We start from the raw sequence: 25,192 nt of genomic DNA, 5'->3' as shown, positions 1-25,192 counted from the left end.
CTTATGGTCACTGTACTTAAACCAGTTGCTGGGCTCCACTGAAAAGAGTCTGGCACCATTCATCCTCCTGACACCCACCTTTGAGATATTCCCATGTATTGGTGAGATCCCCTCTCAGTCTTTCTTCTCTTCTCCAGACCAAACAGTCGCAGCTCCCAGAGTCTCTCCTCATCAGAGAGAAGCTCCAGACCCCTGATCATCCTTGTGGCTCTCCACTGCACCCTCTCCAGTAGCTCCTTGTCTCCCTTGTGCTGAGGAGCCCAGAAATGGACACAGCACTCCAGGTGTGGCCTCACTGGGGCTGAGTAGAGGGGGAGGATCACCTCCCTCAACCTGCTCGCCAATGCATTGACAGGTGATGATATTGGCCTTCCTGGCCACAGGGGCACTGATGGCTCAGGGCAGCTTGTGATCCACCAGGAGTCCCAGGTCCTTTTCCACAGAGCTGCTCTGTAGGAGGTCAGCCCCAGCCTGTGCTGGCACTTGGGGCTGTTCCTCCCCAGGTGCAGGACCTGGCACTTGCCCTTGTTGAGCCTCACCAGGTTTCTCTCTGCCCAGCCCTCCAGCTGATCAAGGTCCCATTGAATGGCAGCAGAGCTTTCAGGTGGATCAGCCACTGCCCCCAGTTTAGTGTCACCAGCAAACCTGCTGAGGGTGCATCCCTTCCTCCAGGTCACTGACAAGTAAGTTGAAGAAGATTGGTCCCAATATTGATCCCTTGGGACTACCACTGTCTGCAGGCCTCCTGCTGGACTCTGCTGCACTGATCATGACCCTCTGAGCTCTGCCTTCAGCCAGTTCTTGGTCCATCTCACTGTCCATTCCTCCAATCCACATCTCCTGAGCTACCCATCAGGATGTTATGGGAGACAGTGTCAAAAGCCTTGCTGAAGCTCAGGCAGACAACACCCACTGCTCTCCCCTCATCGACCTGTCTTGCCATGCCATCACAGAAGGCCATCACACTGTTCAAACATGATTTGCCTTTGGTGAGTCGACCCTGACTACTCTTGACGACCTTCTCTTCTTTCACGTGTTTTGTCACGGCCTCCAGAGTGATCTGTGCCAACACCTTTCCAGGGATGCAGGTGGGGCTGACTGGCCAGTAGCTTCCCAGGTCCTCTTTGTTGCCCTTTCTGAAGATGGGAGTGACACTGGCTTTCCTCCAGTCATCAGGCACCTCTCCTCCATTATTTTTCAAACAAGATGCCAAGTGGACTTAGCAACAACATCTGCCAGCTCCCTCAGCACCTGTGTGTGCATCCCATCAGGGCCCATGGATTTATGTTTTTGTCTGCCTAGCCAATCTCTAACCAAACTCCCAAAGGCCAAGGGCAAGTCTTCTTTTCTCCAGCCTTCCTCTCCCGTCCCCAGGGTCTGGGATTCCTGAAGAATGGCCTCAGCAGTGAGGTCTGAGGCAAAGAAGGAATTCAGTTACTCTGCCTTCTCTGTATCTTCTACCACCAGGATGCCCACAATATTCCTATAGGCCTCCCATACAGCCCTCTCCCTTTTTCCATGTTCCATGAATTTCTTCTTGTTTGAGATTTGCTAGAAGCTCTGTGCTCATCCCTGTAGGTCACATGCCACCATTGTTTGATTTCTTGCTCCTGGGGATACATTTGTCCTGAGTTGGGAGGAATGCTGAATACTGACCAGCTCTCTCGGACTCCATTGTACCTCTAAACCATGGGATTCCTCCTGTGAGGTCCTGTTGATTAGGACTACTTCTGATTGAAAACACTACATTACCTCAATGCCAAAAAAAAAAAAAAAGCTTTGGAAACAAGAGCTATTTTGTTCATGTTTTGTTCATATCATTTACATGTACTGATACAGAGAACAATATTTAAGTAACACAGTTATCCATGCTACAGTCAGCATAGCTTCTTAAAGGGTAACAAGGGAGGAAAACTTCTTCTGAAGAAGACTGAGGTTTCTGAGGGACAAGGACTATTTTCACATCCTTCTTTAAATCAAGAGTCATATTAAAATTAATTTTTATAGACTGGCACTCTTGCTTAAATTCATTTTTCTTCTTGTATATCTTCTTGCAGACCTATACCTTTTCTTAGATTTATTTCTCAAAATAAACAGCATTTTCTCTTTTATGTGTGGTTAACTCATGGTACAAATGTCCTTATAGTATTCACGCAAGAATAGGCTCAAACAGAAACAGAAACTGAATTCAGAAGCTGATTAGAGTAAACAGAAGGGATATTATGCTTAACTATAAGGGTATTTATATGATAAATTTATATCATTTATATTATAAATAAAATATATATAATATATTAAAATATAAAATATTTATTTATATTTATATATTTTATATAAAATATAAATAACTATAAATAACTATAAATAATAGAATAAATATATATCATATATAAATGTCTATAAATATGTATTTACATTATAAATTTATATTGTTTATATTAATAACTAAAGTTATTATCTCTAAAAATATGTTTTTGTGCAATTTTGAAATTAAGAAATTCATATTCAACAAAGTATATTTTTGGGTTTTTATTAACACAAATTACAGAGTAAAATATGACAATATATATAGTGTTTTGACTAGAAGAATTACCGTAGCACCAATCTTGTGATTTAAATAATGCAGAATCACCAGTATTCACTGAATCTTATGCATAATTCTTTCAAAGTTATTTTGATAATTTGAGTGAATAAAGTCTTGAAGACATGCAATAAAGTGTCCATATGTAGGAAGAAGATCTGGAAAACTTTTCTGATATTTTTCAGACTAAATACTGGATATATATGAAGTTAGTAAAAACTCAAGTGTTTTAGAATACTTTGGTTCAGAATAAGTGCTCCTGTGACCTGTTGCCTATCCATTTTTTCCACAATCATTGGCTTTGAGTTAACTACCTCCCTGTCAAATTTGTTTGAAATATTGACATATTTAAAAGATATTTGACAGGAAGTGAAAGTGGTTAAAAGTGACAAGCACACACAGTGCTCACACAGCCCATCCCTGTATTGAAATCTAAGGTAACTGCTAGGTTCTTTTCACTTAGCATTTTGTTTCTGTTGCTCTTGGGTATGGATTCTATGGATAGTTCTGGTGAAGTAAATCCTTTGTTTATCCAGAATGTGTGACATTCATACGTGAACACCAGAATTTACATGCTCATTTTTCTTACTTTCAGCCTTTTGAAATACTCCTCATAGTACGGATCCCCTAAATACTGATTTTTCCTGGAGTTTACTCAGCGTATAATTCAAAAATGCTGAAGACGAAAAAATCCCCAAAGCTCCTCAGGACTGTACGCTCATCCATTACTAAACTTCTTAGAAGCCATAATTTCCTATGTCAACAGAAAAAAAAAATTGTGCTTTCTCTGATTTGAATATGTTTTGTTCTTTGAACTCTTGTATCTAATAAAAAATAAAAGGTGTAAAGATCTGTGAAAAATTACCTATTTAAGAAGAGGAAAAATAAAATTTATTAGTTAAATTGGAACAGTTAATTGTATTGGAAAAAAATTCAACAGCCTTTCAGGGCAGAAATATACTTGCTCTGAAATATAAGAATTCTAGTTTCATTAGTGTATTGTTCTAGATATAACAAAGCCAGTAAACTCATGCAGTTTTCACAACTAAAAACCTGTTGTGTAATGAAATTTTCATACACAGAAATCACTTTAAAGTAGTTCAAATGAAGTACAGAATAGGGAAAATTTCCCCTACTGTCACAAAAATTTCCCCTACTCTCACAAAACCTGAGGTCACAGGTGTGTGAGATGGTATGAGTCATGTATTAGTTACTGATTAAGTAACAAGCACCTTTGTCAAAATCCCCTCTTTGTTGATATCATTAATTTATTAAATAATTGGGGGAGGTATTTGAATAATCTCAATAGGCTTTATCAAATTAGCACCAATAAATTCTATACCTTTTATTAAAAAAAGGCCCTAAAGAAATAAAAGTTTATGTCTCAGTCAATTTTCCCTGGAATTCCACTAAAAGATACTGAGAGTGCTGTTTTAGATAGTTTTGGTTGGGGTTTTTTTGGGGGTTTTGGGGTTTTTTCTGTAATGAAAACTTTCAGGAATAAAATCAGGTCCAAAACCAAATATTCAGGAGTACTTGGTTTGGAAACAAGTAGTATATCTATGTTGACCTAGAAAAGTCCTAAAACAAATTAGTTTCTGTCCAGCAGAAGTGTCTAGAAACTTCTCATAATTATTACCTTAAAAAAAAAAAAACCTCCAAAAAAACCTGAGAGAAATCCTGGAAATATTTTATTTTCTGCATCTGTTGATAACAAGAAAAAAGGTGAGGAGGTTCTATCCCCAGTATGTTTTTGCTCTGATTCTGCAATGCACCCATATTTACTGTCAGCAGTCCTTTCAGAGAGGTTCTTTCCTATGTACAAAGACTGTTAGCTGCTCATGTGTTGATATAACTTGTCACAGGCAAGGAAGAAGGATGAGTAACCCGTGTGTGACAAATGCAAAGAGGAGGAAGATATAACCCCTGAAACAGTGTCCTTCAGCTCCGGGAGGAGAGGTGATTCTGCTCTGTCCCTTTCAAGACTGAGAAATTGCTATGATGAACCCAAGAAGGAGGTTTTGAAGCTCTGTTGCAAAATTGATCCAGAGGCTGGCTGAATAGATGAGCTGGGCGGGGATCAGCTGCCAGCAGCAGGCAGGCAGATGGGAAGTATGAAAGTTCATAGGTGCAGGGCAGATTCACCCTACTCACTTCCGAACCAACTGCCACACACTGGCTCCTGTTGAGAGGAGGTCTACTTTTTTTTTTTTTTTAGGAAGCCTGTGCTTGGATCCTCATTTCATTTTTTTTTTGGTTTTTTTTGGTTGGTTTTTTGTTTGGTTGGTTTTTTGTTTGGTTTGGTTTGGTTTGGTTTGCGTTTGGGGTTTTTTTGGTTGGTTGGTTGGTTGGTTGGTTGGTTGGTTGGTTGGTTGGTTGGTTGGTTGGTTGGGGTTTTTTTGTAATTTTAAGGCTGGCAGTAAAAATTTCCAAAAGCAAGCTTTTGACAAGTCAAATATAAATCTTCCATAATGTTACAGAATGGTTATAGTGCAACAGTATTTTTCTAAAATAATAAGTTCTGGCCAGCTGTTTTTTCCTACTAATTGCTGAGTTTTAAGCCATTCTTAGAAATAAATCTGGATTTTTAAAAATTATTTTTAAAAGCATCAAATCCCTCATAAGGTCTTAGATTAATACTTTTCAAAATCCATTACTGCTTTACTACAAAATATGTCTCATGATTACATTGGTTTATAGACACATATAAATCCTATTGATGTTCATGTATCAGTGAATATCCCCAGATAATATCCCCAGATAATATCCTAGGATTAATTTTACTTTTTTTTTTTTAATAAATCATCATTTGCTATAACATTTGATTTAGAGATGTCCTATTATTTAATTACACTAAAAATGACAGCACCATCCTGCAGTTCTGGAAAAAAAAAAAAAGAAAACTTTTGCTTAGGAATGTGAAACAGATGAAACTCTCTGTGGGCAGATCCATTAGGTTCTGAAGCTGGCCTTGGGAGGTAGAAGAAATACAAGGCTTTGCTCCTGTTGGTACTCTATCACCAGGCAATGTCCAGGCATTGGTGCTTTTGTAAGATGTACTAGGGTATCCACCAAACAAACTCCAGTACTTACATGACATCACTCACATCATGACCCAAAAGATCCGGTTTTAGACAACCGTCTACCCTCATTTCCAGCCCCAGAAGCGTTCCTCTTTTTGTGACTGCAGAGTAAAACTGCAGTTCACAAGCCTTCCTTTAAGAGCAAAGCAAATCAACTGATGTGGTACTTTCTTTAAAGAAAAAGTACTTTTTCACAGAAGTGTGAGGAATGCTTTGAGACCCAGCTCTTTGGTATAAAAATACATATGAGTAAGTGACAGATCAAAGTCTTTGGGGAGATTTCAAAACCTTAACCTAGGCTTAATTTTTGCAGCTGATCTCTATACTTTGGTTAGAGGCCAGTGCATCTGCACCTCTGGCAGCATATAAAATAAGCCTTGCTGATAATTAGAATGGTTTTCTAACACTGCTAGCATACTAAAATAGCATAAATGTCCATATTCTTTCAGAGGAGTCCTCCATCCATTACAACTTTCTTGAACATATATAGCTGTTCGGTTTGACCTTCTTGCAGTCAGTTGGTTGCCATTTTCCTCGCTTCTGCACAAATACACAATTTCTTCCTCTCACTGGAAAGTGGTAGGAGCCTCTTCTCCAGTTTGTGTAGGTTACAGGCTCTCCTCCATTCCATTCCCAGTGTCCAGGATTGACTTGGTCATTCAAACCTGTGTGAAATCAGTGAGACCAAATCAGTGATGTTTATTGTCACTGGAGCCAGATGCCAAGAGAGTCATGCTGTTCTATAAGTTGTTCTTCATTAAAAAAATGCATAGTTGCATGCTGAGAGAAAAAGAAAACCTCTGATAGAACACAAGCAAAACACAATTTACAATTTAATTAGTCTACTTGAATCACAGTTAGTGCCATATGAATAAAGGAAAATACAGTTCTCTGCAATAGTGTGTATCTAATTTTTTTTTCTCCTTTCATCTATTACATGTCTATGACCTCATAGGTTTCTCTTTTGATACTTGAAATAGCAAGGAGTCTGGGCAGCATCAGACACCTTCAGATTTCTTCTGACTATAAAAATCTGCTGATGGTTGTGGACCTGATTTACACTGTTTAAATTAACAGTTGTAAAATTAGCTAGTGTTTATTAGTACAATATAAAACATATCTTTTCCCCTAGCCTCTGAGTTACTAAGACCAATAAGCATGGCATAATTTCAGACATGACTCGTCTTCTTATGAGAGACCAAAATAAGAATTGGGATAACAATTTTGTAGTCTTTATCTTTGTCAAATAAGTTTATTTCTTTCAGGTTAGCAGAATTATGATACCATAAAACATGATCCAAAACTAACTGTATTTTTCTAAGTTAATTTAGTAAACCTCATAGGTCCATCTCAGCAAATTGCTAAGAGGTGATAATTGCAGTTCAGAGTCAGAGAGAAAGAACACTGAGGACAGTATAGCAGAAACAAGAAAGGTTAGAAAAAAGAAGTAGCACTACTCTATGAGCTAAGGCAATCATTTACAGAAAGGAGGTACTAAGAAGACACATCCAACTTCTTCCCATTTCTAATTAAATATTAAATGCCTAATAAGAAGTAGCTAAATCTGGAATGATATGATGAAATGTTCTTTAGCTTATCGTCTAATTAATTAATAAGATTTCTAACACAAGACAACATCATTAAATTAGGAGTAACACGAATAATTATCTAAGTTAAAACTAAATAAAAGAAAAAGCTACATTAGGGATAAATAAAGTAACAGTTGAAAGAAAGATAAGATAAACAAAATTGTAGGAGCTAGAAATATTTTCATCAGCTTGTGTCAAAATAGGAAAGGTTTCAAGACAAAAACAGTCCAGCAATAGACATCATGATAAACACATCTGTTTGCTAAAGACTTATAAAAGTAGCCAGGTAAATTATGACTTTTTGGTTTATGCATTGCACTGAAATAATAAAGTAGCAGAAATTTGAGAACAATACAGTGTTTGAAAACTGGGCTTGAACTGCTACAGCATTTTCTGCTTTTCAACATGTACAGGAACTGCAATCTGCAGAGGGGAATTGCAGCCAATATACTTGCCTATCCAAAAGGACATCTTCCCACTGAAGTCCCACAGCCACTGCATGTGTTGTTCATTAGCTACACTTGTTAGATTCGCCAGGTACCTAAGCTCAGTGAGAGAGGGCAGGGTAATTAGCATTCCACAGAGTGACAGACAGCTCCCATCAACTTATCAACAACGGGTGTTGATTCTACTATAAAGCATATAAATAATGAGTCACAGGAAAACCACAACTTACTGGCATGAAGGAATAATTGCATGAAGATGAAGTCGTAAAATTGTGGATTACCTGGGGAGGAACCAAAGTCCTAGTCTGGTTTTTCTAACAGGAGAATTAAATCAGTTTGGCAACTGAAGGAAATATATACAGGAAATATGTGCCTCATGCTCACAAATTGTGTTTTAAACTATTGGTACAATTATTGATACTTTATTTGCCATAAAATAATAAACTTCCTACACTGAAATCCAAGCCACTGAAAGATACAACTTCATCTTTTTGGTAATAGAGTAGGGGATATCTTTTTAAAATCATGTTTTGACAATACTGAAGCTTTGAATAATACATTTAAGTGGTAATGTGGTTCTGAGAAGTAATCATAGAATCACAAAATCATAGAATGTCCTGAGTAGGAAGAGACTGACAAGGACCATCAAAATCTAGCTATTGGTCCTGCACATGACAGCCCTAAGAACCACAAAATGAGCTTGAGAGCATTGTCCCAACACTTCTTGAGCTCTGTCAGGTCGGTGCTGTGACCACTTCCCTGGGGGGGCTGTTCCAGTGTCTGACCACCCTCTGAGTGAAGAACCTTCTCACAACATCTAATCTAAATCTCCCATTCCCAGTTACACACACATCCTCTAAAATCAACATTTGGACTGTTACATCATCCCCCCCTCCATTTCCTTCCTCTTCCTCTAGCCCAACCCTTTATTTTTTGCATTTTCATCCTTTTCAATTTTGGGTTTCAGCTGAGATGTTCTGGTTCTCCATCCTCCTGTGAACCTGCACTCAGTAAATGTGGGTATCCCATGAGTTCCCCCAGCTGTTCATCACAAGAAATTTGGTATCTGAAAAGCAGCGCATTTTTCAGAGGATTGTCTGCAGTGAATACACATTTAGTTCAAATTGGAGAGAAGTTGTGGTTTGTATTAAGCAGACTATTTCTGAATTAAGTCAATGCATAAGCGCCAGCAGGCTACTCTTAAGCCATTTAGAGATCAGGCTAAAGCTTTAGGCATAAAGAGACAAATGTCATTCTTCACATTTGCTGGAAACCATCAGCCATCAGTGGGTCCACTTTGTTATTTATCCATCTTTGTGTCTGTGTTGATATATCAACTTTTTACATGTCACGCCTGGTGTTGCCATCCCTCTGATCTCTGGTGCTGGCATTTCTTTTGTCCCATATTTCTGACTGCTGCCCAGTCTAAAAGTGATGCCAACCCCTTCAGCCTCCCAGAATATCCTGGGTACAGTTGATAGGGCCAGAGCAAACAGCACGTTCATAAAAGCATTTTAAGAGATAAAAAAAACTTTTCTAACATCAGAATAAGTAAATGGTATTGTAAAGATTTTACTAATTTCATTACTTTTGCCAGATAACAGAGACAGAAGATCACTATTGCTCCAGATGAAGTGATGACTGTCTTCTTTAAGAGCTGGGGCAGCACGAGGTCTGAAGAATGGCATGGCAGACTTGAGCTCGCTATGGAGACCATGAGCAGATGCTAGAGTGCAAGCCCACCATTAAGCATCCTGCCTAGTTAGAGATCCACGCCTGGTGCTCCATTCCCGTTTTTGCCCTGTATGTCTTCTAGGAGTACTGATACCATGGATTCCATATGATGCCACACAAATTAGGGAAGGAGGAAAAATTTACATGAGAATAATTCAAAGTAGTAGTCCACAATAGTCTGCACAGTCCCTACTGCACAAAATCTGGACCATTCCCTAATCTAGGCCCACAGGGCCAGGATATGAAATAAATTCATTGTATTTCTGAGGGGGACTGCTCCTGCTGCAAAGTTCTCCATCATCCCTGCAGGCCAACCAAAGCAGCAGGGTTGCCCTCTGCTCCATTCTGCACAGTGGATCTGCCAAGGCCAACAAGTCAGCTGGATGTTAGCCCTTGCCTGTGCAATCACAGCTGCCCTGGGGCAGGCACTGTGCAGTAACACCAGGGCCATCAAGGGCACTCTGAGTTCCTGGGCCACCAGAGAACAGCATGTAAGGGTTCATAGTGACACCTGTGTACCCTCTCCTCACCTAGAGGCAGAATGGCAGAACAGCCTCAGAACTGTCTGGTAAGGGTCAGCATTGTGCACCCACTAAGGTAGAGGCCCCCAAAACTGCACCCAGTGAAGGTGTCAGCTGAGCTTCAGCTGTGCCTCTCATCAGGGTGAGACGTGACAGGCTTCCACCCTTCTGGGCCAATCTGCCAAGCACAGAATCACTGGCAAGCTAGGAACAAAGCTGTTACACTGACAAACAGTGCTGGAAATTTTCGTACTCCATCTTCTTCTACAGACATAGTCCAGGAAAGCAGACATAGTTAATTCAGAGTGTCCTCCCAGGCTAAGTGCTTCAGCAGCCGGATTCCATTCTAGCTCCCAGGGACTGTGGTTGCACTAACCAAATGAGCCTGAGAAGAGATTTGCATAGCAGTTTCTGTGGTATCACTACTAGGTGAACAAGAACAAAAATAGAGCATTTTATCTGAGTTCTGCTTAAGGACACTCAAAACCCAGGAACTAAGTAATTTACTTTAGGTGAGCATAAAGCATCATGCACCAAAAAGCATCGATATGTGGCAGTAACTGCTCTATCATGTATGACATACAGGCGCGGTCTGAGCAGTAACAGTTTCAGACTTCAATCCATGTACCAGGGAGAGATTTCATCACTGCAAAAGGAAAGCACTACAATAATTATAATGTAACCTAATCTTTTCTCTATAGGAGTGTTTTTTAAGTACAGCTTAAGAAACACATTACTGAAGAGAGAACAACTGTTCTAATTGTTATACCTGTTTAGGGGGTTATGTATTTTGGGGAAATGCAAACCATTCTGAAAGAACATAGCACTTTCATAATGTTACTCACTGAACCTTGAGGCATAGGATCAGACCCCGGAAATTACAAGATAATGTTATTTATGGAGTGTGCATCTAACACTTCCTAATGTAAATTAGTCAAGATAAGGGGTTATAATGCCTTATTAGGGGAAGAACACAAACAAAACCAAAAACAAACAAACAAACACCAACCAAAAGAAGCCACAACAAACCCCCAGATACCATTTTTTTCTGTGCTAAACCATCCATTTAAAACTGTTCCTGCGTGCTTTATCATTTTTGTTATTGAGTCAAGAGCATCCTTTATCTTAGAGCAGTTGCACAAATTAAGGAAACATTTTGGGTAGCTACTGACCTTGAAATATTATACTGAAAATACTTAGCACAAAGACTTCACTGATTTTCCACTAAATTGTCTGATATATTTAAGACTTTTGTACCATTTTGGTAAACTTAACATTGGCAAAAGTACACATGAAGGTCTCCGTGGAACACAACATTTTATTTGAACTACTGTAATAAATCCATGTCCTATACTGATGTTGAAGGGTGTGGGGGGTGACTGAAAGATTGTGCTTATCTCTGTCCTTTGTTTGCTCACCTAGGAGTTACCCTGATGCCTTGAAATAGCTGTCTAGTGTTGCTTACAACACCTCCTATCATTCAGAACATTTGGATGAGAGTGGCAGACATGATGCAGAGCTTGCAGGAGCCCTGCACTTCTAGACTGGCAGTTGAAAGCCAGCTAGCATACACAAGGCTTTTAAAATTATTCCAGGTATCTGGATCCCTCTGCTGGAGTCACACACAATAATATGGGTTAAACCAGCCACTTAGAGAAGGCTTCTGTCCTGCTTTGCACTAGGGAACACTGAGCCATCATGAAGTATCTAATCTATTACTTTAGATGTGATTCTGCCTGTAATTCCAAAGGACTGGGGCCACAAGTAGCTGATCAAACGAAATAACATGTCCTGCCTTACACAGCTAGCAGTAAAGGACCTGAAATCTAATAATATTTGAGCTTTAATTAGATGTTCAACTTCAAAAAAGATAGAGGTATAATATGACTAACAAGGCAAAAGACACAACTGTGGGTTCTATCTATGCAGTTCTTCCATCCCTTCAGTGACAGCAGTGAAACCATCTCATGCACAAGTGAGCCCGGCTGTACTGACCCTTGGGGAGGACATGTTCCTATTGGATAAACAAGGACTGTGGCATAAATCATAAAAATTGCTTCTAAATCAGACTGCTGTGGGATCACTCAGCCATAATATCCCCCAGATGCTTCTCTTCACATTGCCAAGAGTCTCTTCATGCATACAAACAAAGCTAGAGAAATGAGTTCTTAAATCACCTTTCTCTCCGATGAATTGGAGAAGGGTTAGAAATAGTGCAAGATTTTCACAGCAGTTAACTATGATTTCCCTGTCCCCCCATCCCCAGTTTAACACAGATATATAGAAACTTGTGTCAAGACAAGTACATATTTTTGTCTGCTTCTACCGCTGAACACCGAAACTAAAGAAAAGGGTTGTATACCACCTGCAACAGATGGATACAATGTATGTCAAATAGACCTGCATTAGCCCATGCATATGTAGTTATGTCCAGAAAACAACTGCTTCCACGATAAATGGATAGCATTATTGTGGTGGAATAGAATCATAAGCTATCATGTTGGAAGGAACTGCAAGGATCATCTGGTTCCAACCTTTCTTTGCAAAAGGACAGTCCAGACAAGATGGGCCAGCATTCTGTCTAGCTAAATCTTAAAAGTGTCTGATATTGGGGAATCTACTATCTCCCTGGGAAGAGTCTTCTAGCAGCTGATCTCACAGTGAAAAAAAAATTCCCTTGTGTGTACTAGGAATCTTCCCAGGAATAACTTGTTCCCATAGCTGTTCATCTTTTCTATGTGACTCCTTGTAAAAAGGGAGTCTCCATCCTCTTCTTAGCCACCCTTTAAATATTGAAATACGGTGATAAGGGCTCACCTATGCCTGACATGGCAGGCTTTATTGTCCTTTGATCAACTTTGTGGCCCTTGTCCAGACACTTTTCAGCCTGCCTACTTCTGTATACTTTTTGTATTGCCTGTTCCCAAGTCCATCATCTCAAGATTGCAAGATTGTCCCAGAAAGGGTAGGGCAGGACACTGTTAGAGAATCAACTTCAACAATGCTTGAGCTCTTTTCCTGTTCTGCATAATGAAAAAATTCTAGCAAGACAAATGAATAGGAGCTTAAAATTATGCAATTTTTGTAGTAGTAAAAAAATTATTCTTTTTTTCATGGAAGTTGGCTGATTTACTGAAAGTCAATTCTAGTATTTTCATTTAATATCTAGTTTGTTTGATCTATTGAAAATGGAGGACTGACCTCCATGGTAGTTTTATTTCCCTGTAGGAAACATTTAAATGTCAATAGAATCAGTATTAATAACAGAAACACCACAATTAGTGGTGGTGATGATTGCCGGAGGAGATGGGGAAAAGCACAAAATAAAATTTAATAAGTTATGTTCTTTTACCACATTTTAGCTTGTTCCTGGAGCTGTACTTTTGTAAATTACTTCCAGATGGAGGCAAGGAGTACTCCATTTACTGGGATAAATCTTCCTTAGTCTATGCTAGTATGACATTAATTGAATTAGTACTGCCCTAGGATTCATTTCCCTGTGGATTCAGTGATATGCCATGATTTTCTGTGTAGTTTTTTAATACTGTCCTTTAGTTACTGTTTTTTACATTTATTTACTTTTATTCAGTTTAATATCTACATTGCACACTATCAAGAAGCTACCACCTACAAAAACTATGGGTCACAAAGACCACATTATTTTAGAAGATAGGAAGCACCTCCCAGAAGAGTGACATATGGTCCCAAGAGATCAATTCGCTGTTGAAGCCTTCAGGAAAAAAAAAAATCCCATTTTATAGCTTTGTTTGTTAACAAGTAGCATAATAAAAGCAGAAAATAACAAAAAATTTCAGGAGCTGAAATTGTAAGTAAACCAAGTATTAACATATTTAGGGTCAGCTCACAAGAGGACTTAACATTTACATTTTAGTAAAGAATAGCTTCCATCAGCTAGGAGGTAGTAGTATAATGACTTTTCTTTTGCATGTTACCAAGACAACATAATTTGGCATAACTAAGTGGCATGAATCAATGCTTGTTATGTATGCTTGGCCATGATTCACTGTTCAGCATGTCCTTCCACTACTTATGGAACATACATTGTTTCTATCATTTCCCACTCTTCCCTGTTTCAATTTTCTTTTGGAGTAATGGAGAGGTCTGGAGTAATGGAGAGGTCTGTTTAAGTGCCTCCTATTTTTCAGATTAGTTTTCAACCTGGTGCTCACAATTCAGGACAAGATACAGAGCATGCCTATCCTTGGACAAGCTTCATGATACCATGGCTAACATTTTTTCCAGTGCTAACCTAATACCCCTAAAGGTAAAATCTCAAAGCAAGTATCCAGAAAACAAGACTGGCAGGTTTTTTATCTCCTACTTTGAGACAACTATTATTATTATTGTTATTGTTGTTGTTGTCATTGTTGTTATATCCTTAAAAAGTCAGAAAGGCAGTGTTAAATTGAATGTAAAAGTTTTCAAATACTTACAGAATCTTCAAAGCTGCATCTTCAGAAGAATACAGTGAGGCACACAGGAGCTGGCAATATTTTACCATTGCTATATCAAGAGCAGCTAGTGCTAAGGAAGTGGGCACTACCCAACAGGGTGAGAGAGGATTAAATTCTGAGTCTCTATTGACTCTGAGTTTCTCTTCTCCCAAACTAACTCTCCCATTAGGAAAGTATCCTCACTGCAGATGGACAGCTTTGGGAATTCATGCTGTGATTACGATAGCATCACCACCTGAAGCATTATGAAGCTAATATTTCTATCATCCACTGTGCTTGAATCCCAGTATTTATGCAATTTTTGGGGGGAGCTGTGCAGAACATTCAAAGCTGGGCTTATCCAAATAAATTTGGTCTCAAGAGCAGCATTCATCTCAGGGCAACAGCAGTGCACTGCAAATGCATGGTGGTCTCTTACTGTTCTCTGCAAGCCTGAGCAGCAGTGTTCCAGGTGACCTTGTGATTTCCTACCAGGAAGTAGCAGCTGCCCTCATGGTAAGTCCATCCAGAGGGGCATTTCTTCATAGTTGCCTGCTAAAATAAAAGAGGAAGAGGTAAAACAGACTTCTGTCTATGCACAGACAGTCTGTGCACTAGTGTCCAGAACTAAACCAAGCATGAACATTGGTGTCTATAAATAAAGCTAAAGCATTGCTTAAAAGGTTTAAATAAATAATGCCTGAAACAGGATCCTACAGTTTATAGTTAGTAGCTTTAATGGTGACAGAAGAATTCAGTTCAAAAAATCCTCTAAAGATTTTATATTCGTTTGGACACCATTTTCTGTCTCCTGTAGTCTGTATGGGGAAAGCAGTGCAACAAAATTCAGCATGACATCTTAAGTGGTGGGGGAAATGTACGTTTACAGAATACCCAAGTAATCTTATTTTACTAAATTCCACCTAGTCTCCCACAGACTTCATTCACTGACTGTGCTATGCCCCCATTGACACAAGCACCACAACACTAGTGCCCCTGTGGTTTGTCCAGGAGCATCTGTGGATGACAGAGAAGAAAGGCAACTTCAGCAGTTGAGTCCTCATCATATCCTGGGAAGCTTTTGTTTCTGCTGAAAGCAAACCTGCATCTGGATGACATTTATACTCTGTTCAAGTAAATAACAGTTGCAGAAAGGTCCTCTGCTTTAGGGTATCACCAATCATAGACTCCATGCTCTGATTTAGATACCTACACATGACTACATTTTTACCTTGCTTTGGGAATTCCAGAATTTCCATGATATCCCATCACACTGAAATAACTTCTGTGTGCTTTCTTCATAATGCAATAGACCCTTTAAATCTGGTGTACAAGCCTTTTGAAAAGAGTTAAAGTCCTGGGAAGAGAAGATGTCATTTGAATATTTGAAGAAAAATAATTACACAAAACAAGTGAAATGAAACAGATTAATTAGGTCTTATATTAAAATTGTTTGCTGTGAAAACTCTTCTAGGTGTTAAATCATTTTGGAAAACAATATGACTGAAAACAGATGGTAAAAATGCCCATGGAAAAAAAAGATTTCATACATTATGTCTTGATCTTGGTTCAGCTGCAAGTTCTGCCTTATCAGCCAGTGGGATTTCTGTTTTGCTAGAGGAGATGACATTTATCTGTGATTGTGCCTTCTTCTTGGCTTCAGCTGAGGAGGTGTCATCCTCTATTTTGAGCGATACAATCCCGCGATACTACGTTTTACAGTATCACACAAGAACAAGAGAGGAAAAGAGAGGGTCAGTACATACAAGCAGCTCTTAAATAAATTAAATGGAAAATAATAAAAATTAATTATACAAATTATCATAAATCAAGGGAAATTACACCAAAGAAAAAGAAAGATAGAAAAATAAAGTATTAGACATAACAAATTATTAGGAGTAATAAAGCCCGGAAAGAGCAGAATCAGAAAGAAATCGTGGAAATGTCCAACCAATACCCATAATACTCTTACTTTGAAAATCACATCTGTTTCATTTCTAAATACAGATGAAGGAGGAACCTGAAAAACATAGAACAGCCAAATGAGATGGGTGTATTCATGTATTATAGAAACAAGATTTTATGTAACATTTACTACTAGGTTATACATCATGTAGAGCATGTCTTGGTTTAGTTCTTTCTCCTTTAGTATAGAAACATATCATTTCTGAAAGGAGCCATTAAAAAGCACGAATTACAAGTGTAATGCTCAGTGTTCATAAAACAGATTCCAGTAACTTTTAAGGTCACAACAGCAGGAAGTTACTAAATGCCTAGCTAAATCAATATAGCTTAAGCGGGAGAATCAGTGGACAAGGTTTAAATAACTATTCCCTGTTTAAGCTGACAGTATTTTCAGCTTTATTACTTCAGTACCAGATGCACAGCTTCTATACATTTCCCTGGTTCCAACTTCTAACTTATCCATAATTTTTATAAGATTGGAAGTTTCATAATTGCTGAAGTTTCTTCATGCCTGTTTCTTCCCCCAAGTCTTGATTTTATTTCTCTCTTGCATACATGGATCCTCAAAATGTTTGGTTTGGTTTTGGCTTTTTCCTTACAGTTTTTTTTTTAAATAGCCCCAGGTCTGACTCAGAGCAAACTCATGTAGTTTATAGTTATTGTGTGGTCAGATAGAATTGCTACAAAAATGACAGTTAAATGGAGATATCACATCACCATAAATTCACAAATCAGTTCATTGCTGAACTACAGAAGTATCTTACTATTCTGCCATTTCCAGTTACTCTCAGCCTGGTCCTTGACCGATTCACCAAGCTGTGCTCCTGCCACAGATGCCCTCCATGCTCTCTCATCCCTTTGGAAGGAGGCAGTGGGATCCTTTCCAAGGAAACATTGCCAGGCCTGGAAGGTGATGAGGAGCCTGAGGAAGCTGGAAACAGCATGCCTCTCCCCCAGAAGTCATGCTTGCTTTGGCCAGAAGAATGGGAATAGCTGCATTGACCTGAAAGCATAAAAAAATGGCAGATGGTCAGCTCTAACTGCATGAGCAAATAACTGGTCATGTTGACATGGGCACATAAACAGCTTGTCCTTAAAAGCTGGATGATTCTTTCACTTGAAGCAGTTGATTTGCTGTTTGTTCAGTCACCCTCATTTCTGGGGTTATCTATGACTATAATTGCAACTGCTATCTATATAAGTAAGATTTTATATGTGATGCATCTGTCTACCCACATGTATGCATCTGTCTACCCACATGTCAGAATTTCAACCATGCATCTGCTGAAAACACCTGGATTCATTCTTATATTGGGCTTTGAAGTGCTGGGGTTTTTGGCCGTGAATATACAGGTATCTGTATATTAACTATAACTTTAACTACCATTGATGATACTTCCATCATGGCTAGAGAAACTTCTTCTTGGAAATCCGGGATACTGTTGTTTCAGTAAAGTCACTGCGTCAATTAAGTCCTGATTTACACTAGGAATATTTAAGAGAAAACAAATCTGAAATTTTAAAGGGGCTTTTTGTAAGATGAAGCCTAATTCATTGCAATGTGGATATTTAAAATATTGTTTTACTAAACACTAGCAGAAGAAACACTCTTCAGCGGTCAGAGTCTGCAGCTGCTTTTCTATTATTTTTGTTTTTCTACTGTTTTTCAATGATTCTGTTTCTACAGTTGCCTCTTTTTTGGTCTGATTTCAGGCACTGCCCGTTTGATCACTGAAAAACATAATGACAATGCAGTCTTCAAAGACTAAACTATTTGCTGTGAAGTTGTAGACTGTGCTTTTTAAGCATTGGGAAACATATTGCTAAGAGATGGGTTAATTTGCTGCATTTCTTTTTTGAGAGAAAATTAAATCTCTTTTAGAGGGTGTGTAACAACTAAATAATAACTGGGGAAAAAATCTAATGGATCTAAACCAAATTTTTCCCACTGTAGTAAAATGCAAACTGAACTCATGTTGTTATGAAAAGTGGTTTCTTCCCTGGCACTTTTCTCATTTTGTACTCATTGCTTTCCTCATGCTGTGTTTCCTAAGAGGATGCATATGATTGTGTGAGAGAATAAAGGGCCTGCAAGTGTCGAGCCTGTTTTCTCTAAAAATAAATTAGGCAATTCGGTCTAATGGTGAATGTTAGGAACAACTTGTGATTGAAAATAAGTAGCTATTCAGCCAAGATTGTCCCACCTTCTTAGTCACAAAGATCAAAAGAGAATACCTCCTTTTGAGTCCAAAATTTTCACTACAGCTTTTGTCCGTGTGCCAAGAATAGCATTCACAGGGGAGTTCAGAACTACTTCAAAGACTTCATCATCTTCCTCTAATCCGTCATAGGTAATTGCTATACTCCACATCTTGGTTGACACTCCTAACAGAAATAAACATTTTAATTACTCTTTAAGTGCTATTTCAATCAATCAGGGTGTCAAAGAAATAGATTAATTAACATGTCTGCAGCTAGAGTGGAGTAGCTTGTGTATGCTATTGTTCTCCTACTGAGTGACTGGACTCCTGCTGTTCTTCCAAATGACATTAAGTTTGAATTTGTTCCTGGGCAGTGATGATTCAGTCGAAGTGCATACACTGTAACAAAACGCTGCTGTAGGTGTGCAAAATGGCACTGCAATACATAGAATTAGGAATTCCACTGTGATTTTCAAGAGAAAATGTATCATGGAGTTTGTATCTGAAAAGTTTAACTTTAAAGACGGAACAGTTATTTAAAATACCTGAAAATGGATCAAAAACCAAGTTAGATTGAAGTGCAACCTTTTAGGCAAATCTTACCATTGTTTTTTCTTGTTTCCTTGTCTTTACTGGGTAACTTCAGGATTGTATGTGAATGAAAGAGGACCTTGGACATCTTGAATAGCCTAAGTTGTTGTTAGTTTTGTCTAAATTTGACCTGTGTCCTGGGCTTTACCTAAAATGACTGAAGTCTTTAAAGCATCCCATAGATCAGCTCAGGGTGAGTCCTATCCAGTCTACTTGTTGGGAGATTAGGAGACATCATTTCAGCACTTTTGATATTTTAACCAAAGTGAAAGACTGTAAGCAATCTCATGCTAAATAATAAGAATACCAATTCACTAAAGAAGCCCATAGCAATTCAAAAAAATAAGCCCAAGTCTTAAATACTATTCAGCTTCTCTAGCTATAGATATATAATAGATTGCACTCTCCAAAGCAACAGGTTACTCTTCTAAAATCAGTGAAATAATTTTAGAGTTACTCAGTGCACTGTTTCATACCTGGATCAAACTGAACAAGCTTGGAGGGAGTCACTGTGAAGTCCTTTCCCAGCCTAGCAGATATTTCATTGACCTGAGCAGAAATCAAACAGTAAATACTACGCTGTGACCCATTTCACCAAACCACTGTATTCTGCTGCATGCTGAAGATACTTTGCACATCTCAAATAGAGAGGCCAACCCATAATATACATATAATCAGACTGGGAAAAAAGATAAAGAACTGAAGAATAAACGTTCTTATGTGCAACTGTCATTCTGTTCTTGCTCATGGCTTAAAAAATGCATCATAAAAAAAAATCCCTATCTTATAGTTTTGCTCATTCCCCTCTGAGATTGCTATTTGACAACACCAGGTAACGCTGCTGTTCGCCATGCCTGGGGGCACTACCATACCTGACTCCTGGAAAAGCACATCCTGTCATCTCAGAAGAGCAGCAACAGCTTGGCCATGTTTTCCTATTTGGTCCTTTGTGATATCTTGAAATAAGCTTTTTTGCATAGAGCCTTCTGTCACTCCCAAAGACTCATTAGGACAGATGTGAACCCTACCTATGTAAAAATAGGGATTCCAGCAACTGCCTGAAATTTCATAGGAAGCACCAGAAAACGTCAGTTTCCGCACTGTATATGTGTTCCAGCTCTGGATGCTGGAATCAATTTCACTGGCCTGTTTCTGCAAGTGACTGCTGGAGTAGAATCACTAGAGTCTGTGAGGGGTAGGACAAGATGACCCTGAGGGCATCATTAGCAAAATTCCCACTAATTTCAGTAGAAGTAAAATCAAAATTATGTCTCTTATTAGGGCTATAATCCTGAGAAGCTGTGAGGGGGAAAAAAATGGTATTTCTCTAGCAATGGGAGCTTATAAAATAGTGGCATTTCCATTTTATGAGGAAAGATAAAATTTGTGAAGGCAAGTTGCACAAAACCTGTTTTACAAAATTATAGCCTGCAGCTTTCAGTGTAGTCTTTCTGACGTAAGGCAGAGACGGTCATTGAAGGTATAGGGGATTTTCCTCGGCTGTGAGCAGTAGGAGGTGAAATGGAGAAGGCTGCCATGGCTTTGTAGTTGAAGTACCTGTACTTCCTGGGCTCCTCTAGCCTGAGAAGGCAAAACAAAAGCTCCAAGGCCCCAGATTGCCCAAAAACCTGGATTTTAAAGTGGCAGATCCTGGAAACCAAGTTTCTAACACAGTGCCAGAGGAAACTGCCTGCTCTGTTTTTTTATCAAAACTGAAATGCTGCTCCAAAACATTTCAGGTTTGGTTAATTAGCATTTCTACTTAAAACTCAAGAAATTTTGTCAGAAGTGTTTCGGCCATTTATAGTAGCAAGGACAAGGTCCCAGTAAGTATGGATTGAATGACATGGCCTCTTTGATGATTATTGAATTATATTTACATCTGAGGAATAAAATAACAGTCTGCACTTATTATTTTTAAGTTAGATTGTTGGCTTTTGGCTTTACCTTGACAGTTATAAAGGCAGAGTCCCCCAAGTGTCCTGCCCTGGTGATTTTCAGAGACACCACTCCCGTGTTTTCACACACCTCATATTCAGTCTGTAGCATTTCAATTCGAGACCACTGTAACTCCAGCCTGTGGGAGAGAAAGGAATGTGAGTTTAGAGCAAAGCCACCTGGTCAGCCACCCCCAGCCCCTGCTGCTCAGAGGCTGTGTGAGGAGCCTTCTCTCCCGACTGCTGATTTGGCCAATACACATACTGAGTCTTTGTCTCCAAATCAACATATTTGTGTGATTTAACTGATTAGGAAGAGGTAGTAATAAATCTTCCAGACTATCCCTGATGTACCCTAAATCACACTTGAGCTTTGTTTTACAGCCAGAGGGATTCTGCAGTAACTTTGAGAAGAGCAGTTTGTCTATAACAACAATAGGCCAAGACAAGTTATCACTGTTTATCCTCCTTAGCCTTGCAGTTTTATTATACTCTCACTCCCCAGTCTTTTCTCAGCAATATCCTCCTTTCCACCCATCTGCCTTCATCCATCCTCTATCTCTCCTCCTGTAGCACAAAGAGTATGCTCTAGGACTTTTCTGCCTCTGTACAAGGGCTTTCTCTACTTCCCTTACTTTAGTACTCTGTACTCTTCAATCTTTCCCTTATCTGATTCCAGGTGTCTTATGCCCTGAATTTTAGAATTTTTTATGGAGCTTGGGGGCAGTGTCTGAACCTCAGAAGCCTGTGTGCTGCACAGCATTGCCAATAAAGATCTTTCATTTTTTAAAGCTGTAATAAAAATTAGTGAGAGTCAGAGAAGGATGTATGAGAGTGCAAATAAGGAAAATCACCTGAGGTATTTACAATTTGAACTTTACTAAAACAAACTTCTAGGCCTTTCACAGCTGACTAGCTCTATCATCAGTGGAAGTTTCCTCCTGTCCTCCTTTATCCTCTGATGCTAATTTTGTGGGAAACCCATTTAGAAGCTGATTTGCTTTATTTTTGCTAAAGAAGATGGATGTGCCTATGTAGTCCAGCAGCATTCAAATAAAAGCTGGGACATGAACAATAAATTGTGTCTTTTGAACCAGTAATCATTAAGTGATAAATACTTTAAATTGAAAAAATACCTCACAAGCTTTTAAATCCAATATTAAAATGCTATTTTTCCACTAAAATTCCCCTTTGGTCTACTAGCAGATAACTTCACTGAAACACGTATTTTCTGGAAAACAAGAGTTTTTTTCTTTGCTCTTCTCCTAAAGCTGTGCTATGGATTGCCATTCATTTACAAGGAGTTGCATTTTTCCAGAAGAAGTGGCATCACATAATGGTGATTTTTCATCGGTAAGCCAGCACAGAGCAGCTGGGCTGTCCATGCTCAGATGTGTTTGTGTATAGGGACATCTTTTGGCACAGCACATAACTGCCTAAATGCTGCCTCGAGCTCAGCTCAGTCCCTGTCCTCTCTCCAGTGTGCAGAGAAGTGCTTTGCCCCTGGGTACAGCTCTCTGCTTCTCTTTCTTCACCATGAGTCCTGGTTTGTGAGTAGCCAGTTTAGCCCAGAAAAAGCATATTTTTGGGGTTTTTTTTCAATTTCTTCTGATTAAATAAGTGGGTTTAACACTTAGCCCTACATTCAGGAATAAAGAGAAGCATTGCCTCTACTGTAAAGCTACTCACACTTCTGGCTTTTATCATCAAAGCCCAGTTCGGATGATATTCTAATTTTTCTGCATGAGGCTTATGGTATGTCACAAGGAGATATGGGATAGTATGCCTAATACATGCAGTGGGTGATGAAGAAGGTGCTGTGTGCTCTCCACCTTCTTTCAGTGCTCTTCTGCAGAAACATGGTGCTCATAGCTTTGTCATTTGAGAGCATCCCCTCCAGTGTAATCTCAAGCTTGTGAAAAATGCACTGCCATCAGCTAAGGGTAAGAGTGACCTGCAGCTGCAAGACCATGTTCATGAAGCAGTAGTCCCATCCTTCAGAACACAGCATCTCAGATCTCCAAATTCTCAACCCCACTAAATGCTTTATGTTTCCTGGTGAAGCCCTGAAGGCTCTTGAGAACTGTGACACACTTGTCAACTTGGAGCTCAACCCTTGTTGAGCTTCAAGAAGGCTCAAGAAGGTTCACCTTCTTGAGGAGAAGAAACCTTCTCTACTCTAACAAAAGCAATGGCAGGTTGAGTTGTCACTATGTCCATGTCTGCATGGCTTCAAGCCCAGCGCGCCTGTTCATTTGCCCCAAGAGGTGGCAAGCACAGTGCAGCACAGCCCGTGTCACCAAGGAGTGGAGCTACCTTTGGGGTGCTGCAGAGTTTCCACTGGCATCTGTCACTTGAATTTCCAAGTTGTCTGAATTCACTTCTCGTGATTTGTTGATGACATAAAGTATGATTTTGCTGTTTAAATCCTTTTGGCTAAATCCTTCCTGAATGAATCCACCTGGGAAAGACAAGTTTTGTGCAGGTGAACCAAAAGCCTGCTAATAAGAACCATGTAGGTCATATAGACTCTTTTCAACTTTTCTTTTTATTGAGAATCTGAACTTTAAGAATTGCAGGTTTATAGCTAAACCTCTGTTTAGCAACCTCTGTTCATTATAAGCCCCTGCCAATTTCTTTATGTGCAGCCTGTTTATCAAAAGGCCAAGTTCAATATTAATCTTTTTTTTTTCTTGATAGAAGTAAAAAAGTTTCTCAACAACAGCTATTAAAAAGTATCTCAAACTCTTTGAGGATCTTAACAAACAGCAAGACTCAGGTCTTAACAAACTTAAGACTCAGGTTTAATTGTATTAGTTTTGTTATTACAGTCAAACTTTGCCTAAAGTTTGCTAAGAAACTTTCATTCTGTCTATCGAGCAAACGTTAACAGGGTAGGGTTTGATATCTGTATGGCCCAATATAGAGATTATAAAAGAAATCACCTGTTGTTATATTTTCCAGGTAGCCATAATGAGGACCTCGCAAAATCTTAAAAATTATTTTGTCATCTTCTGTATTGGGGTCAGATGCCCTCAGGGACCTGGCAGTAATATAAATCCCATAATTGCCATTCTTCAGCAGTTCCACATCAGAAAAACAGTGAAGATGAATAATTTTTGGTGCTATTTTGTCCAAATGATCCACCTAAATCAAAGTTAGACATTCATTTTATAACATCAGGATATTCTCTGTCCTGCTTTTGCTAAAAGAGCAGTAGCCAGGTCAGGGTGGCAATAGCCACTTTCTGATCACTGTCTGCTGCAGACCCCTGAGTTCTAGTTAAGTTGTACTTCACATGAAAAGTTTCCAGGCCTAGATTACCCATCACTTGCCACATGTTGCAGGGTGTATAGTGTACTCTGGGGAGTGTAACACAAATTCTATATATCTCTGCCCTGATGTCCCACATTCCCCATAGTCCTCATTTTTTACGTAATTTTCTTCACAGCAAAAGATAAGCAAAAGTTTGTCACCTCTTTTTTATAATAACAATGCCATCTTTCACAAATTCTGGTGAACCTTCTAGCAGTCCACAATGGTTGTTGCAGTTCCTGTATCTCACCCTCTGCTGAAATAGTATTCCTCACTCATCATATAACTTGAAACTGTTTGTCATCAGGAAATATTAACAGCCTCTTCATTAGTATCAGAGTTTTGAAACACAGAATTTTGACATGCAGTGCAACCAGGCATGCTTTGTGTACTGAACCATGCTGCATAGATAGATACAAAAAATCACAGCAAACAAATCTGAGCCTGTGATGAAGTATGAAGTACTTGAAAACAGGGGAAACGGGAAGTGAACAACAAGATTCTAGCAAAGAAAGAAGAATCAGAGCAGGCATCTTGCAGAGACTCTCAGAAAGGACAGGAAGTCTAGGTGGGGAAGCAAAGTGGCTGTAATTCAAGATTTCTGTGGCATGAAGATCAGCAGTCATACTAACGCCCCTATATGTGCAAATCACAGGGTCAGCCACCAAGTGGGAAAGCAGAGCAGGAGAAAGTTCTATCCTTCCCATAGTGGAGATTCATATGTAAAATTTTTAGCATGCAAGTACTAAGTATATAAGTATTTACTTGCTTATCT

At 39.0% G+C, this 25,192-nt stretch overlaps 1 protein-coding gene across 7 annotated transcripts in view; it reads right to left on the bottom strand.

The window, feature by feature from the left end:
- Nucleotides 1-4,942: 4,942 nt before the first annotated feature.
- FREM1 (FRAS1 related extracellular matrix 1) overlaps nt 4,943-25,192 on the bottom strand; it is a 63,067-nt gene continuing 42,817 nt past the window's right edge. For 5 of the 7 annotated variants that reach the window (XM_038124966.1, XM_038124969.1, XM_038124971.1 and 2 more), the window contains 12 exons: nt 24,048-24,249; nt 23,419-23,563; nt 21,113-21,242; nt 19,642-19,714; nt 18,609-18,758; nt 17,138-17,376; nt 16,381-16,428; nt 15,959-16,117; nt 15,640-15,765; nt 14,848-14,963; nt 7,709-7,794; nt 4,943-6,329 (listed from right to left, as the gene is read on the bottom strand). In XM_038124966.1, coding sequence (XP_037980894.1) covers nt 6,130-6,329; nt 7,709-7,794; nt 14,848-14,963; nt 15,640-15,765; nt 15,959-16,117; nt 16,381-16,428; nt 17,138-17,376; nt 18,609-18,758; nt 19,642-19,714; nt 21,113-21,242; nt 23,419-23,563; nt 24,048-24,249 — 1,674 coding nt within the window. In that variant the 3' untranslated portion in view covers nt 4,943-6,129. Of the gene's footprint in view, nt 6,330-7,708; nt 7,795-14,847; nt 14,964-15,639; nt 15,766-15,958; nt 16,118-16,380; nt 16,429-17,137; nt 17,377-18,608; nt 18,759-19,641; nt 19,715-21,112; nt 21,243-23,418; nt 23,564-24,047; nt 24,250-25,192 lie in introns of those variants that run through there. The other 2 variants (XM_038124968.1, XM_038124973.1) reach the window with 2 other exon arrangements.

Source organism: Motacilla alba, chromosome Z, assembly GCF_015832195.1.
Source record: "Motacilla alba alba isolate MOTALB_02 chromosome Z, Motacilla_alba_V1.0_pri, whole genome shotgun sequence".
Lineage (NCBI taxonomy): Eukaryota > Metazoa > Chordata > Aves > Passeriformes > Motacillidae > Motacilla > Motacilla alba.
The sequence above is the reverse complement of the archived record's forward strand: the minus strand, read 5'-3'. Positions and strand labels throughout refer to the sequence as shown.